Below are 17967 nucleotides of genomic sequence, written 5' to 3'. Positions count from 1 at the left end.
AGCAACCTGACGTCGTTGAAACATGCGAGCGAGCCGATCAAATCCTAATAACTATAAAACTAAAGAACAGACACAATCACTGACTGAAGATTATGCAAGTAAAAAGTATATTTCTCGCTAGAAATGTTATTAGAAACACGTTTAACGGTGAATCGGTCCTAAAATATTGCATTTCCCATTCAGATAATAAAGATTAATAAAGATCATACACATTCACTGACTGAAGATTATGTAAGGAAAATGTACATTTCTCGCTAGAAAAGTCATTAGAAACGCGTTTAATGGTGTATCTGTCCTAAAATATTGCATTTCCCATTCAGATAATAAAGATTAATAAAGATCATACACATTCACTGACTGAAGATTATGTAAGGAAAATGTACATTTCTCGCTAGAAATGTCATTAGAAACGCGTTTAATGGTGTATCTGTCCTAAAATATTGCATTTCCCATTCAGATAATAAAGATTAATATAAGCTACGCCGTGTTCCGGAGCCGCGGGGGATTCTGGGAATTGGGGTTCTCAGTTGACAAATGGGGCTTTTGTTAACTTGTTTTGTTGTTAGGATTAAGTGGGGTTAATGGGTTCGGGATGTTATGTGGTTGTGTGTTGTTCTATTAACATTGTTCGTGTGTTCATTATTGTCGACACCGTCACCGAGAGTGACGTGACCATCGTTTCGTGCAGCTGTTCCGTGTTGAAGTCTCGTTCAATAAAAACCAACTCTCGTTGTCGAGCGTTCAATAAAAACCAACTCTCGTTGTCGAGCGTGCCCCCCCCCTACAAACGTGTCTCCCCCCCCCTCAACAAACGTGTCCCCCCCCCCCCCCCCGTTCAACTAACGTGTCCCCCCCCCCCCCCCTTCATGGGTCTGATTCGCCGATTTCCCATGCTGATATCCCCGAAGATTCTCGGGCATCTTCGACAATTTGGCTATAGATTGTCTCATTACACGCTAAATAATATAATTATAGCCTTGTAGTGACCGTAACATAATTCACCTACAGTATTTCGTTATGTGTTGTTCTTTCAATTGTGTTGTTGTTTACTGCATGTCATTTACGTTCTTGGTGGTTCAGGGATTACGTGCGTCTCATGACTTCACAGACCATGCTGGATTTGTTTACCTTCAGCACGCTTTGTTTTCCGGTTTTCTTTTTTACAAAATAAACGAGTCACACGGCTGTGTGCTCAACGTGCGAAGTTGTGTTCTTAACTTATTGCAATTTCCACAGCCTAATTATATATATAGGTTTTGGCATAAACATAACTAGGGTGCACTGTACTATCTGCGCACACCCTTTCTGAAGCCTCTCTCTCGCTCTCTCTCTCTCTCGCTCTCTCTCTCTCTCTCTGTCCCTCCCGCTCTCTCTTTCTCTCTCTCTCGTACCGTTTTGTGGAGCACGTTAATTGTCTTAGAACACTCCCATTCAGAATGCATTGGTTTACATTTCGTTTTGTGTAACACGCAAAAAGTCGGACTATCGTGCTCGGGAACACGCTTCAATAGATTAACGTTCGTGCGCAGGAGCACGCAATTGCGTGATACCGGGTTGTTGAATGCGTGCGTGCACATACATACATACATACATACATACATACATACATACATACATACATACATACATACATACATACATACATACATACATACATACATACATACATACATTCACACACACAGCCCAGCCTCTCCCACTCACAAACTTAACTATTATCATGACTGCATTCTCTTCGCCTCTCTTCGCGTCTCCATAACTCACTTTACACTCACCTTACTTACCTCTCTCGTGTAACATGTTGTCTTCAATTGTGTTTCGAAAAATGGATTGTTGATATTAAACTACCACTAAACTATATTTTACCATCAGTCAGACTCACCATTTTCTTCCTTTGTTCTTCGGCCTCCATGCTGTTCTTCTCCTGCCCTCGCATCTCCCTCCTCTTCATGAAGTAAAGCAGTCTCTCTACCTCCTTCTCTAAGTACTTCCCAATTTTTAGTTTCTGCAACGAGACATATTTGTGAAAAAACCCAAATAAGGTCAAGACAGCACTCAAAGATTTCCTATTGGAATGGTGTGGAAGTTCAGGTTTGAAACTGGTGGAACAACATGATCAAAGATATGCTTGCCCATGCTTGTCTATTTTTTGCTTCAGCATCAAACAGAAATACAATTTTACAGTTTAAAGTATATTGCAAAATTATTATAGCTGAAAAAGGCCTAGTGCCACTAAAATGCAAAATCATTCAAATGTCAATAGCAGGGATGGGCCACTTTCATGATTAAGAGGGCACAATTTTTCATCATCACCATCAGAGGGCCACCTGACCGCGCACTTCAAATAATCGGATATGAGAGAAGCTACAAAATAATAACAAATATGAATAAAATATGTGTATATACATGTCTGTTTCAGTGGCGGCTGGTGATTAAATTTGTGTGTCGGGTGCAGTCATGGATGGATAAAAGGTACGGCTTACTTGATCAAGTTTTCTGTATAAAAACTATTTTTTTATTATCTGTGGGCCTCACTGAATGAGGGTGCGGGCCGCCAGTGACTCAAGCCTGGTCTATAGCATGTTTATGCAAATTGCCATCAAAACAATTGACACTAAACTTTGAAACATAAAGCAATCCACTGTATCACAATGATGTAAACAATATGGCAGACTGGACTTTTTATATCTTCATCATAAACCAGCATAATGATTATATTCCCCCTGAACCGCCTCCATCTCCTGGGTTATGTGTGGGGAGTGTCTTGCCTCATTGCTGCTGGGGTTATAGAGGGTCCATGGGATCTGAACCACATGGAGGGTCCCAAGGTCATCAGACAGAGCCAGGAAATGCAGCTTGGCTGCAAGCACATAAAGGGATGGGGCACATTACGTTTGAATATGTTTGAAGTTATTATCCTGGAGTTGTCCACTTTTTATGAATTTTATGAATTAAAATAACCAACACAAAACAAGAGAAGAAGAAACAATGCAATGTAGTACCCCACGGTGGACCTCTTATTCGCGGTGGATATTATCTACTCTCATCCTTGAAGGCATAATAGATTTTTAGGCAGCTTTATTAAAAGAGTCACCCAACTTAACTAAAATACAGTGGTGGGTAGAGTACTGAAAATCTACACTCAAGTAAAAATAAAATTATTTTCTTCAAAATCTACTTGAGTTAAAGTAAATATTCCAATTGGAAAATCTACTTGAGTAAGAGTGAATAAGTACTTTGTTATAAAGTTACATTTTTGTATTGGAGTGCTTTGATCAGTGAAAAATACATAACGTGTTTGAATGTGTGAGTGAGTGAGGGAGAGAAAGAGATGGACTCTTAAAACATTTCTTCAAGTTACTTCATTGTGTGTATTGTTCATTAAATATACATATGTACAACAAAAAAAGTAATTTCATTTCAAACAAATTTACACTAAGCTCTGTGCATGTGACAAAAGGCAAGAGCTTTGTGGGAACACAACCAATTAAACACAAACGAGACTGGCTAGGTTAGTTGATTGGCCAATCAGATTTGTCTTGACGTGATTGCGATCCAGCCTAGGCATAGCATGCACGCACACTCACAGAGCCAGACACAACAATGACGAACAAGTTCCAGAATGGTGTGCAGAATACAGTGTAACATAGTATCTTTAGAATTATATTAACTCTACTTGGACCATAACCAGTCGGATTAAATAAATGGACTACACTAGGCAGACTGTATTTTTTGGGCCCCCCTCCATCGTTAACCTAACCTAACCCTAACCCTAACCCTGAAACTTACCAAAGTTACTGATAAAAGTTAATTCACATTTTACATAGCGTAGTCTTTGGTTACAAGTTGGTTATTTGTACGCCAAAATAAGTCATGTGTTGTATATTAAAGTCTATCAGACTATTTTTTGATTTTTATTATTTATACGTTATTACACATCTCTATTAACACTAGAACAGCCGTCGAAGGGTGTCGAAGGGGTCAAATGACCCCTGTGAGTTTAAAAAAATATATATCTTTGCACTCGATCACGTTCCAAATCCCTGCTTTCTTGACTTTTCCTAAATATGTCTGTTGTACCACCCTGTGTTCATAAAAAAAAAATTCAGACCGGGAAAGGTATTATAAAGCATTTTTTTATGTGTTCCCATGTAATTGTTTTTTTTCCAAGGATGCAATGCTCTTTCTTTGACAGCAGAGGTCGCAAGGGGACATTCTGACGTGAATAAGATTGATATCTATAGGTAGATATACACAGACAGGCAGGCAGGCAGGCAGACAGACAGACGGACAGACGGACAGACGGACAGACGGACAGACAGACAGACAGACAGACAGACAGACAGACAGACAGACAGACGTGGCCAATACGTCGACCGCAATCGACTGGTCGACCGCGATCGACTGGTCGACCGCAATCGACTGGTCGACCGCGAGAGTAGTGCGGGTCGATTGCGTGACATGAAAAAAATTATAAATCAAAGTTTATATATTTTTTATTTTATTAATATAATTAAAAAATAAATAAATAAAAGGATGTAAAAATATAGAAGGGTATATAAATGAGTGGACACACTGTTGCAATATATCATTTGCTACTATCAAATGCAAATTGTTACATTATTTTTGAATGAATAGATAAGTAAGTACCCTAGCATAGACAATACACTGTGGGTGTGGCTGAGAGATCAAAATCCATGTATTACACTAAATTTGTGAACCGGCAGTTGGCTGAGCGGTTTAGCATCTGCCCTGCAATACGGGAGACCTGAGTTCGCGTCCTGTGTACGTCATTTAATTCTTGCCGTTGGCTTATTTTTGTAATTTCCTTTATATCAGAGAAATTAGGCCTAACAATTTACTTTTTATGTAATAAATATGTCTTACAATATCCCTATAACCCAAATATACCTTTCAAAAACTCATGGTAAAGTTAATGTCAATATTAATGTTACTGATAAGCCTTTGTCACAATGACAAAGACACTGCATGGGAAATTGCAGCCACATAAATTCCATTGAGGTGAGTTTCGCGGCAGGCAGCCAAGAAACTCACCACTGACCACTGACCACTTCTGTTGAGAAAAAATACTATGGTCAGTGAATTTAGAATATACAAAGAAGCCGTCGCGGAGCCGTCGCATTTACAACAGAAGGAAACCCAATAAACCACCAGTGCAGGGTGCAGGGTCCGGGAGGGTAAATTGGGGTTCTAGGACTACTAGGATTGCACTTTGACTTCGATCAATATGTAAGCCTACATTCACAATGTATAACATTAGCCTAACAATAGCCGATAACAACAGAGTTTTGAGGCAATTCATTTAAAGCAAATCTCAAGTTTAGCTAAATGCATGGTGCTTTTGAAGACGTGAGTCATCCTGAATGCTCCTCTGTAACCTGCCATTAATTAGCCTAATGTGAGCAAAAAATAAATAAATCCCTTCACCGGTGTAATGCTAATTTGTCCCGTGCGCGCTTGCGCGCGCTGAAAATTCAAACTATGCACCTATCAGCGTGGGCACCGCCCACATTTCCCACGGTATCGTGTATATAGCACGGTGCATACCGTCGCTCATCCTCCCTTTTCTTTCAGCACTTGTGCTTGTCAGCAGATTAGAGAACTACCTAAAGAAGATGTCTTCAACGGAAAAACAACGGATCTCTCAAGCCGGTGGCAGCGGCCCGGGAGAGGCCTCGGACAAACGGCCCTTTTCAGGGCCACCTGAGAGCGCTCCTGGGGCTAGGTCCTTCTCAGGACTCCTTTGCGCCTCCTGTCCCGCCTCCCTGGCACCGGGTGACGGGCACGTGGCGTGTTTTCGGTGCCTCGGCGCCGACCACGCCACGGCTGCTATGACGCCCTCCGTCTCCTGTGTCTCATGCCGGGAGCTGTCTGAAGAAGGGATCCTCTCCAGACACCTCTACTTCTCCCCTGCGGTGGACCTGGCTGACGCCATTGACCTGTTCAGGGCCAGCCCGGACTACCACGATGGCGTCGCCAACGCCGACGAAGACGCTGTCTCAATGGACGACGTCTTCGACGACTCGGCGTCCGGTGTTTCCCACTCCCGGGTTTCAACCGCCACCGCCGTGGAACGAGAGAGACCGCACCGGATGGCCGATCTCTTCGGGGAGATCATGGGTGAGGCGGCGGCCATCAAAGGAATTCCTATGCCGGCCCCGCCTCTCGCCCCCATATCGGACGATATGCAGGGCGAGTGCTTTCGCACCCCATCGTCTTCCCGACGGGTTACCCAGTGCCCGTTGTTCCCGCCTGTGCAGCACTTCTTTAGTGCTGCCGGTGGGGACCCTTCTACACTGAAGGCCCCGGTGAAGTCCTACACGGATTTCACCAACGTGGAAGGGTGGGCCGATACTCAGGCGAGGGGGATCCCTCGCCTGGAGCCTCCCCTGGCAGCGCTTCTCTGTCCGGGCGCCGGATGGCGCCCTAACGAAAAGCCGCTGCCCCCGACCGCCTCCAGAAACAGATTGTCGGCCTAACGGACAGGGTGTTCGTTTGTGCCTCTCAATCTGCGGCGGCGGTCAACAACATCGCCCTGCTCTCCTCCGCCATGGTCTCCTTGTCGGCTGACCGGGAGGCCTACGGCCCGGAGGAAGCCGCAAGATGGCTGGCGGTTTCCCGCTTTTCCAGCGCCATCCTCCAGCTATGCCAGCCGATAGCCGTTTCGGCCGGCCGGCATATGGCGTGGGCAACTATGATTCAGCGAATCATATGGCTCTCCCACACTGCGGTGCCGGAACGGGAGCGGGCCAGCCTGGTCCACGGTCCACTAGCGCCGGATGGCCTATTTGGTCCCCGGTTCTCAGAGGTTCTCGCGTCCCGGTTCGGGGCGATTCTCACGGGCTCCTCCCACCAGCAGGCCGGGAGGAAGCGGGGCCCAGGCTGGGCCCAGCGTTCCAGGGGACCGCCTCCGACTCCAGCCCCGGTGCCGCAGCAGCAGCAGCAGCCGCGGCCGCCGCCGCGGACGGGTGGAGCAGCGCCACGGACCGGAAAATTCCGGAAGCTGGCTCCGACTTTTTCCTTCCCTAATAAAGAAAAAAATAAAGACTGTTCGACTGAACGGCAGTACATGGTACCCAAAGAGCGATATTCCTTAGGCCACCTGCTTCCTACGCTTGTGGCGCGTTCCTCCATGTTGCCTCTTTCCCCCCCTCAGCCCTGTGGCTGTAGGGTGGCGGTCGGACGGCGTGTTCACATGGCCTCTGGTTCACCTGCTTCTAAGAAGCGGCGATCCTTAGAGCCTCGTGGACGGATCAGAGTCTCGTTGGTTCCCCACATTATAGGTGAGGAGACGGGTCCGCGCACAGCCTGCGGACAGCGCATAGGTGCGGCGGCCGGACGGCTCGCTCCCTGTTCAGCGGTCACGAGCGCAACGTCTAGACAGCTCGTTGTTTTTACAGCGGCTGGTTCTGGTACGTCTCCTACGCTCGCTGAGCCTCCTCCCTTTCGTGGGAAGCCCCCCTTGGTTCACACGCAGTGTGGAGGCGGTAGGGGCAGAGGAATACGGGTTATTCCTGGACGGTCTTCCTCAGCTGTCGGCTCGCCCTCTCTCCAACCGCTATGCGTGTTGGCAAGAGCGGTGCGTTCTGCCATCATGGTTGGACACCACGTTGAGATGGGGCCATTCCATACAGTTCAAGCGTCGTCCCCCACCCTTTATGGGGTTGGTGGAGACCACGCTACGGGACCCGGCCGCGAGCACGGCTCTGGCAGCAGAGGTGGCACGTCTCTTGGTAAAGGGGGCCATCACTGTCCCCCCCCCCCACGAGTCTCACCTAGGTTTTTATTCCCGCTATTTCCTGGTTTCCAAGAAGTCAGGGGAAATGAGACCTATTCTGGATCTCCCAGTGTTCAACAGATTCGTTGCCACGAGGAAGTTCAGAATGCTCACGGTCGGAGCATTGTTCCGGTGTGTGAGAGAGGGCGATTGGTTCACATCCCTGGATCTAAAGGATGCTTACTTCCACGTCCCTGTTCGGCAGGCGCACAGGAAGTTTCTCCGCTTTGCCTTTATGGGGATGGCGTACGAGTACCAGTGTCTGCCGTTCGGCTATTCCCTGGCTCCGCGCACCTTCTCGAAGTGTGTGGAGACGGCGTTGGAACCGCTCAGGCGTCAGGGAAAGAGGATTCTCTTCTACCTAGACGATCTGCTTATTCTGAGCAACTCAGAAGAGACCGCGAGAAGGGACACCATGTTGGTGATAAACCATCTCTCCTTCCTGGGTTTTGCCATCAACTGGGAGAAGAGCTCCCCGCTCCCCAGCCGGCAGACAGTCTACTTGGGGCTTTGCCTAGAATCAGCCACCATGACTGAGATGCTTTCGCCTCCTCGGCGAGACGCCATCCTGTCGGCGCTCTCCCGTTTTCACGTTCGCAGAAACGTGACCGCACTGTCCACCATGCGCCTGTTGGGGCTGATGGCAGCTGCCCACCCCGTGGTCCCCCTGGGTCTGCTCTTTATGCGCAGACTCCAGCGGTGGTTTGCTCGCCAACGGTTGGACCCCAGGCGACACAAGCTCAGGGTGCTCCTCGTCCCCCGTTCGGTGTCGCCAGACCTGGAATATTGGAAAGAACCCCCCGCCCTTCTCAAGGGTGTTCCCCTGGGCAGGGTGGCGTCCTACGTAGTGGTCTTCACGGACGCCTCGTTGACGGGTTGGGGAGGAACGTGCCTCTCTCACTCGGTCGGAGACGATGTGAGGAAAGTGCTGTTGCATTTCTTTCACCTGGTGCGCGGCTGCCACGTTCTGATCAGGACAGACAGCGTGTCGGCGGCGGCGTACATCAACAGACAGGGGGGAGTCCGTTCCCCTGCTCTCCACCGAAAGGCGGTCGAGCTCTGGCTTTGGGCTCATCAGTATCTCCTCAGTCTGAGAGCCCTGCATATCGCGGGCGCCCAGAACTTTGGGGCGGACCTCATGTCTCGAGGCGGTCCCCGCCGAGACGAGTGGCGGTTACATCCCGACATTGTCTGACTGATCTGGCAGAGGTTCGGGACAGCGCAGGTGGACCTCTTCGCGTCCAGGGAGAACACGCACTGCAGGTGGTGGTTCTCCCTCAGCCCTCGGGATCTAGATGCGTTGGCACACACACCTTGGCCGCGGGCTCTCTTGTATGCATTTCCCCCGCTCCAGCTGATCCTTCCTCTTCTGGAACGGGTCAGACAGGAGGGTCTGTCCCTGATATTAGTGGCCCCGGAGAACCGTTCAGCTCTGTGGTTTCCAGAGCTGGCCGCGCTCTCACGGTCAGCGCCTTGGCCAGTACCGTTCAGGCCGGATGCGCTTTCACAGGCCCACGGGACGATGCACCACCCGCCCGATGTCTCGGGACGGCTGTTGGTTTGGCTCCTGAGAGGTTGATCCTGCAGGGCAAAGGTTTGCCTGAGACGGTTATCAACACTATTCAGAGCGCTCGTGCGCCTTCTACTTCTTCCCTCTATGCGGCGAAGTGGTGCGCCTTCTCTAATAGGTGTGAGAAGAACCACGCTGTCCCATCTCAATGCGAGGTGGGAAGCGTGCTTTCGTTTCTGCAAAACTTATTGGAAAAAGGTTTGGCCTTCTCCACTATCAAGGTCTATGCGGCAGCCGTTTCGGCTGGCCATGCAGGCTATGATGGTGGACCGATCTTCAGCCATCCACTTGTCAAGAGATTCTTGCGTGGGGCTAGACGGGTTAGGCCTGTTTCACGCGTGCTTACACCACGCTGGGATCTCCCCACCGTGTTGCGCGGATTGTCCAGGGATCCTTTTGAGCCTCTTTCTCAGGCCCCCTTGGATGCCTTGTCATTTAAGACGGCACTCTTGTTGGCCTTGGTTTCTGCCAAGTGGGCCGGTGAGCTAACCGCTCTGTCTGTCAGCCCGAGTTGCTTGTTGCTAAACGAGGACAGCTCCTTCGCGTTGCTCAGACCTAATCCTGCGTTCCTCCCGAAGAACATTAATAGTTCTTTTCGGTCGAGGGATATTGTGCTTAAGGCTTTTCACCCCCCGCCTCATTCTGATGAGGTGGAGGCGGAGTTGCATCTCCTGTGCCCGGTTCGGGCGTTGTACGTGAATCGCACCGCCGCGTTCCGCTCCACACAACAGTTGTTTGTGTGTTATAGCGACGCTAGCAGGGGCCGCGCTCTCTCTAAGCAGCGGTTTTCTCGCTGGATATGTGAGGGTGTTTGCTTAGCCTACTCTCGGCAGGGCTTGGCTCCACCGTTGGGCGTTAAAGCTCACTCCACACGGAGCGTGGCAGCTTCAACGGCTCTACTCAAGGGCGTTTCGGTGGAAGACATCTGCGCGGCTGCGTCTTGGTCTTCCCCCGGCCCCTTTGTCCGTTTTTACATGTTAGACATGTCCAGGGGCTCACTCGGCAACTCTGTGCTAGAGCCCGGGACCCCTTTTACGGCTTAAGAATATAGACATATTCTTTAAAGCGGCGTGGTTGGATTTCCTCTCGCCGGCTGGCGAGTTGGACTTGATTACCAGTTTCACTCTCCCACCTTTTTTCAAATGAAAAGCAGGCTAGGGAGGTTTTTCTATTGGCTCGCCGATTGTCAGGTGGCTTTGTTTGCCAGTGTGGCACTCCCGCCGTTTTTTCTTCTAAAAACGGCCGAGAGAGTCCCCTTATTGGAGAGCCGGATTCTGTGGCTCCGCCCCCGGTAGTAGCGGACCTAATGGAAACCGTGTTGCTCTGGTTTTTCTTTTCCTTTTCATGACTCACTTTTTTCTCCCTTGATCATTGCCTTGCTTGATCTAGGAGGAATTCGTTTTTTATTAAGCTGTTGTGTTTTACACTTCCTTGGCTTTTTTGAGTCTTTATGTGTTCTGGTGACTTAGGTCGTTTTGACTGGGGTCCAGCAGGAGTACATTGATCGGGCTCCGCTCGCAGCTTCACCTTAGCCCATAAGGCGAAGCCTAGACGGCGTAGCCTACATGAAATAGAACGATAGTTATGTTATTATAACTCTAGTTCTATGATTGTAGGCGTAGCCGTCTAGTTTCCCACCTGCTGTACCCTCCAAATGCTGAAAGAAAAGCGTGGAGGATGAGCGACGGTATGCACCGTGCTATATCAGTGGCGGCTGGTGGTTTTTAAAGTGAGGGAGGAAGGACTGCGCGCTTGGTTGCCATTGGCCTGCTTGCACTGTTGGTGTATGGTGGCATAAGAATGTGAGACTCAAGTTGTTTCAGGGTGTTTTGGTGAACTACAAAATAGCAGGGAGGGAGTTATGTGAACAAAATGTATACAAAGCCACCAGTGGCATCACTGTAATTTGAGAAGGAAAGGATGCAAAGCATATTAGTCAAATCAGGCCTACTATTGATTTGTAAAAGTAAATAAAAAAATCTGGGCCTATTTTTGCCCTCACTGACTGAAGTTATTTAGCTATGTTTATTTTCAGTTACAATTGATTGTAATACTACCAGTAAGTCATGCGTACCTAGCAAACCATGTAGCACTCACAACACTGACGTTGCAACTGACGTTGCCTTGATTTTGGGAAGTGGTCTACCTCTTTCTGAATGAATGGAATGTTTTTTGTAATAAGACGTTAACAATGTCCTCCGTTTCCAATGTTTCCATTGTGCATTTAGGATCTCGCTATCGCAGATTTCACTTACTCTGCGTCTCTCAGACTGAGCACCGCGGCAATGCAGACCGGGTTTGTTATCGACAGCGTTGCCAGATTGGGCAGATTTCCCGCCCAATGATAATTTTTCCAGCCTAACATGATTAAAAGTAGCCCAATTGGGTGGGAAATCTGACCAATCTGGCAACACTGCTCAACATCCAGGGATCCTGCTTATTGGTTCATAGCGCAGACGGATAGATTTTTGCGCGAATCAGACCCCTTAAGGTCCCACCCACTCAGAGGAGGATTTTCCTCCTCTCTCCCATTGAAACCCATGTTATCCACCGGCCGCCAGTACTTTCGGGAAAATGAATGGGAGTGGACGGCGGCTTCCGGAGGACGTTCCTCCCTGAAGTAATTGTCAATAGGCGATAGGGGGTGCTAATGTCCCTTTACCCAGGGAAACGAACATTATATATTCAAAGGCAATAAAGTAGTCATATTTAAGGGCATTAATTCATTACATTAGTCGGGGCAATCTAAATTTTTTATTCTCTACAATGTTAGCGAGGATCTTCCTCCCTCTCCTCAATGGAGAAGCCTCCACTGTGCTATATACACGATACCGTGGGAAATGTGGGCGGTGCCCACGCTGATAGGTGCATAGTTTGAATTTTCAGGGACAAGCCCATAAGGCGAAGCCTAGACGGCTACGCCTACAATCATAGAACTAGAGTTATAATAACATAACTATCGTTATCTTCGTCACCACCACAGAGTTCACCAAGTTCGCCACTGTAGTCGAAATGCTCGTCATCTGCTACCGGAGTGGTAACGTTAGCAGCAGAGCCTGCAGCAGGTGCTTCCATGATGGCATCAATAATGTGACATGCCCGGACAAGCGGGACTTTGTCTTCTTCGCGCTTGGCGGTTGACATGACGACAAACGGACATTATGTCACCAACTCAAATTTCTTCTGATTTTAATTTGTAGTAATGAGTAACGAAGATGGTTAGGACCGAGCTGAAATGTCCCGGTTTCCACAAACCATTATCCCCTTTTGTCCGCGATTACATAGCCAACGTGGTCTTATTATAGCCCGATCATTAACTAAAAAAACACATAGAAAGAATAAAGCATCCAGCATATTATTTCAACAATGTATGAGGTCATACGCAATCCGCATTTGCCATGGTCCGCCCCTGGTTTTCCCATTCACCTGCCTGCCACCCTGATCTCCCCTAATTAACCCAACCACCTTCACCTGTGATCACTCTATATAAATCCTCTCTCTCCACTCAGTCTCTGCCAGATCGTCTCTCGTACTCACAGAGCTTTCCCGCAACTCCTGAACTGTCTACAACGCTGATCCTGCCTGTTTCCGACCCCTCGCCTGTCTGACCACCCGCCTGTTGTTGAGTTCCTGCCGGCCTGTCTGCTTCCCTGTTTCCTCGCCTGCCTGTCTGCCCTCCCGTTGCCGACCCATCGCCTGTCTGACCACCCGGCTGTTGTCAAGTCCCTCGCCTGCCCGTCTGCCCTCCCATTGCCGACCCCTCGCCTGCTGACCCACCGGCTATTCCCTGCCCACCTGTCAGTGTCTTACTGTTTGCTCTCTGCCTGCCCGATCCTGCACCGAATTAAACCCTTGAAACAGTCCTCAACTGTCGTCTGTCCGTGCACTTGGGTTCTGCCTACCCCCCCCCTTTACAGCATTATGCAACAGGAATGGTCCCACTGTGGAATGCTGATGGAACCAGCGGATGAGCGGTGGGTGGAGATGTGCGAGCATTTCAGAAGCAGGGAGATGCCGCGCAAAAATCTATTTCTAATTTGTCAGTTTGCCGTGTGTCTGCTTGGCACAAATGTTCCCGTTGAGTGATCTTTTCCATAATACACACACACACACACACACACACACACACACACACACACACACACACACACACACACACACACACACACGATAGCGATCAACTAAGCTATAATCTAGCATATAAGCAATTGCTCCATTGATTAGTTATTCAGTGTTTCATGTATTTATGCCTATTCTTTTTCTATTGACCAAACTTATGACTATCTTGTGTTTTTGTGGCTCGGCATCAGCAAACAAGCAACAGCACTTGCCTCAACTACAAGCTTGTAGTAGGCAAAAAGCGCGGCTCCTTTAAATGGAAAAGCAAAATCGCAAGAGCGATATCAGCTGTAAATATTTTGGACAGCGCTGCGTTTTGAACTATTCTGCGATTTTGCAGCTTTTACAGCTTTTGGTGTGAACGTACAGTTACAGTCAACGAAGATAATGTCTTTATCAAAATACTCAATTTAATGAAGTCACAATATAATATGTAATTGAGTAAAGAGTAGAATTCAAAATCATAATATTTACTTGAGTAATAGTAAAATTACAGACTTTAAAAAGGAACGTGAAAAGTACTCGTTACCTGAAAAATTTACTTTTTTACTCATTTGCGTTAATTGTAATGCGTTACTACCCACCACTGCTAAAATAATACCACAGGAAGATAACGCAAGTCAATGCAATCTCTTTTCCTGATCAAATATGTTGAGGGTTGTGACGCTTGCCAAGGTTTGTCATTTGACATCACTTTGCTAAATTTTAGACAATAAGAACCAGTGATCACAATCACTGGTTATATTTCAGCATCTTCCCCTTCATGAGTCAAGCTGTTTCACACATGCACACTAATATTTATTCAGCATTAATAAACTAACAGCAAATTAATAATTAATTAAGTATTTTGCCCCCACATTGATGTAAATCCTCCTCATCAGAACGCAGAGTCTCATTTAGATTGTGCAAAGTATCACAGGCAACGCTGCACCCCATTGGAACTCACAGAAGAAGGGCTTGATGCAAGTGATGCTGTCTATGGTGATGTTCTGAACCTCTGAGGGCTCGTGGCTCTTCTCCAGCAGGTCCCACACCTCCATGCTGCCATCTGCCCGGCCGATGAAGAGCACGGCCGGCCGCGTCAGGGACCAGTAGCCCACTGTGTATTTTGTCTCAGAGCACGGAGACTGCATGAGTGCACCTTCCTGTGGATGCATTCATGTCAAAATATGCCTCGTAGCAGTCAGAAGCATAACATCTGCTCATTTGATAGCATCAACTACAGAAATCCTCAAAGAAATTAAATTAAATTGAATACGATTGTATTAATATAGCCCTTAATCACAGGTACTGTCTCAAATGGCTTACCAGGCCATATATTTATGACACCCCCCTGACCCTAGAAGGGCAAGAAAAATATCCCTCAATTAGCTTATTTACCACTGTTTGTGTTATTTAGGGTTATCAATGTGTGCAATAAATCGGCAAATTTACTTTATTTGCTATTTACTAATACTATAAAGTTACCAATAACCGTTTAAATGTTAGAATTTAAACTGGGAATTTGGTTCATTTGGTGCACTTTAATGATACATATACTCAAAAGTGAATGTTAAGAAAACTACTTGTATATTTAGGCGGTTGAAAGTTTTGCTCTGGTTACCATGACTCCATCCTTCCATAGAGCGAAGGTCCAACCCCCCACAGTGAGAATAATATCTTTGAAGAAGGGAGACCGCTGCACTGTGTTTATCAAGCCGTCATGGGCTATTACATATGTCAATGGTTTGCAACCTGAATACAGAGACAGACAAATAGACAAATAGGAAAAAGGGCAAAGACAGACAGAAAGACAGATAAGGTTATATTTGGCTAAATATAAACAGTGTTAAATGTATGAGGAAGTGAGAGGCCATTAAAAAAAATAAAGCTTGCATGTCTCTGCTAGTCATATCTTATGAATGCATAGATCTATGCTCTAATTAATACATGGATCCATGCTATTAAGCTCTAATGAATGCATTAATACATTTTAGTTAGCTCTAAATAATGCATTTATCTAGGCAGGTCAGCTCTTATGAATAAATTGATCTATGCTTGTCTCATGTCTGCCAGACAAGTTATCAAAAGGCTATTTTCCCTTGCATACACTTATGGCAGACACACAGCAAAAGCAAGGATTTTACCTATTTTCTCTTGAAAAATACTCTTATAAGCTTAGAAAAAACTGGCAATTCAGCTAAGTGACCCAAATATCTCACTTTCCAAGCCAAGAGGAAATTGTTTATGACCGTTCTATCATTTTAAAAGATGGCTTTAATGACCATTTTCATTATTATATAAGTTCCCTGTCGATGCCTAGAGATGACTCCAGTGGCTAACCTAAACAAATACTTCCCGGGGGGAGAAAGTTGAAAGAAAGAAACTGTCACACTGATTAAATAGATCCTTTAACCCCCGGATTAGCGCTCTGATCCGGGGGTTAAAGGATCTATTTGCTGTAGACAATGGATCAGCGTTCTCGTCGCGCCCCCCGTCAGTACCCAGGCTCGCCTGGGGAAGCCAATGATCCTTCCAGCAGACTAAATTCTACAAGACGACACCAAGCCAGAGAATCCTAGTCACTATCCTAAAGCTGAAAGCAGCAACAACGACCCGCCTCAAGAGCACCTAGCAGTTGGACCTGCTCTCCGAATACTACAACTCAATGTTGAAGGCCAAGAAAGATGCGCTGGAATTTCCTCAAATCCAACTGGAAGAAATACAGCGAAACACTAGACCAGAGTTTTGTTACCATCCCACTCCACACCATCACTGTAGACGAAGCATACAACCGTTTCTGCAGCGCCATCTATAAAGCTGCCCACAAAGCGATACCAAGAGGCTATCGCCCCCTCCAAATCCCATGCCTGGATGGAGAAAGCGTTGCCCTCATACAAACCTACAAAACAACAGCGGACCCTGAGATAGCAGAACATCTCATTGAATAACTATCTTCAGCTCGGCAAAGGAAATGGGAGGAGACAGTAGCAGAGCTAAACTTCACCCACTCTAGCAGAAAATGCTGGAGCCTCGTCCGCCGCCTAGGAGCCGCACAGAAACCCCCTACCCAAAGCCGACCCTCTGTCACACCAAACCAGGTTGCATCCCACCTACTCAATATTGCAAAAGTAGCAAAAGACAAGTCCATCAGAAAAGCTGTCGCAACAGAGCTAAGGACACTCTGACGAACATCTGGAAAGGAAAGAAACTCTGAGCCCTGCGAGGTGGCTGAACTGGAGAAGGTCCTGCAGGGCCCGAAATGCGGAAAGTCAGGTTGCGATAACATCTCTCCAGAGTTCCTGAAACACCTGGGCCCCCGAGCTATAACCTACTCCATCCCAAAGATATGGCGGACAGCAAAAGTCATTGCTATACCAAAACCTGGCAAAGATGAAAAACTACCAGCAAGCTACCGCCCAATCTCTCTACTCTGCGTCCCACTCAAAATCCTAGAACGCCTTATACTACAACGTATATCTCCAGGAGTAGAAGAGATTCTCTGTGTGGATCAGGCAGGCTTCCGCAAGGACCGCAGCACAGGAGAACAAGTACTGGCCCTAACAACCCACATTGAAAACGTCTTCGAGAAAAAACCGAAGACCGGGGCAGTGTTCCTTGCCCTCACCGCAGCATATGACACTGTGTGACACAAAGGCCTCCTCCTAGAACTCCCTGCTTGGGCATCAGAAATCATCCAATCACTGCTCTCCAACCGCAGGTTCAGAGTTCACCTTGGACAGACCAAGAGTGCATGGAGAAGGCAGAAGTATGGGCTCCTGCAAGGGTCAGTCTTAGCCCCAACCCTGTTCAACCACTACACAAATGACCTACCCACCACAAAATCCCGCAAATTCATCTATGCAGATGACATCTGTTTGACCTTCCAAGCACCAGAAAAAACGGTCTCCAGTGTGTTCCACCTCCGTAATGCAGAAGCCACAAGAGAACCCAACATCTATCTGAGCAGGACCAAACTGAAGTATGCCCCCACTCCAACCTACCTCAGAGTGACCGTTGACAGGACCCTATCCTTCAAAGAACCGGCCTCCTCTCCCCACTATTCTTCTGGCGAACGTCCAGTCACTGGAAAACAAGCTGGATGAACTCCGGAGCAGGATGGCGTTTCAACGGGACATTAAGAACTGTAACTTTATGGTTTTCATGGAGACTTGGCTCGACCCTTCGGCCCCAGACTACGCCATTGTTCCACACGGATTCTCCATTCGCCGCCAGGACAGGACAATAACCTCGGGGAAGAGCAGTGGGGGAGGTGACTGCTTCATGGTTAATAACAAGTAGGGCTGTGAACGGTTACAAAAAATTGTAAACGGTTACACGACCCCTTTTTTTTCGTGTACACGGTTAAGCGTTTTTTTGTGGACCGCAGTCGCGCTATACGACCAATGGAGGGTAGAGATTAGATCAGGCCCAGAAAATCAAGCCCGACCCGGCCCGAGCCCGTGCACATTCTGTCTGAGCCCGGCCCGACACATTAACT

The 17967-nt window shown here is 47.5% G+C and overlaps 1 protein-coding gene across 1 annotated transcript in view; it reads right to left on the bottom strand.

Moving 5' to 3' along the window:
- Positions 1-1846: 1846 nt before the first annotated feature.
- Positions 1847-17967, bottom strand: part of dnai3 (dynein axonemal intermediate chain 3) — an 88176-nt gene continuing 72055 nt past the window's right edge. The window contains exons 16-19 of the mRNA XM_056603543.1: positions 15091-15221; positions 14434-14632; positions 2769-2860; positions 1847-2005 (exon numbers count right to left, since the gene is read on the bottom strand). Coding sequence (XP_056459518.1) covers positions 1856-2005; positions 2769-2860; positions 14434-14632; positions 15091-15221 — 572 coding nt within the window. The 3' untranslated portion in view covers positions 1847-1855. The remainder of the gene's footprint in view (positions 2006-2768; positions 2861-14433; positions 14633-15090; positions 15222-17967) is intronic.

This window comes from Gadus chalcogrammus, chromosome 12 (genome assembly GCF_026213295.1).
Source record: "Gadus chalcogrammus isolate NIFS_2021 chromosome 12, NIFS_Gcha_1.0, whole genome shotgun sequence".
Taxonomy (NCBI): domain Eukaryota; kingdom Metazoa; phylum Chordata; class Actinopteri; order Gadiformes; family Gadidae; genus Gadus; species Gadus chalcogrammus.
This window is presented reverse-complemented; position numbering and strand designations above follow the sequence as displayed.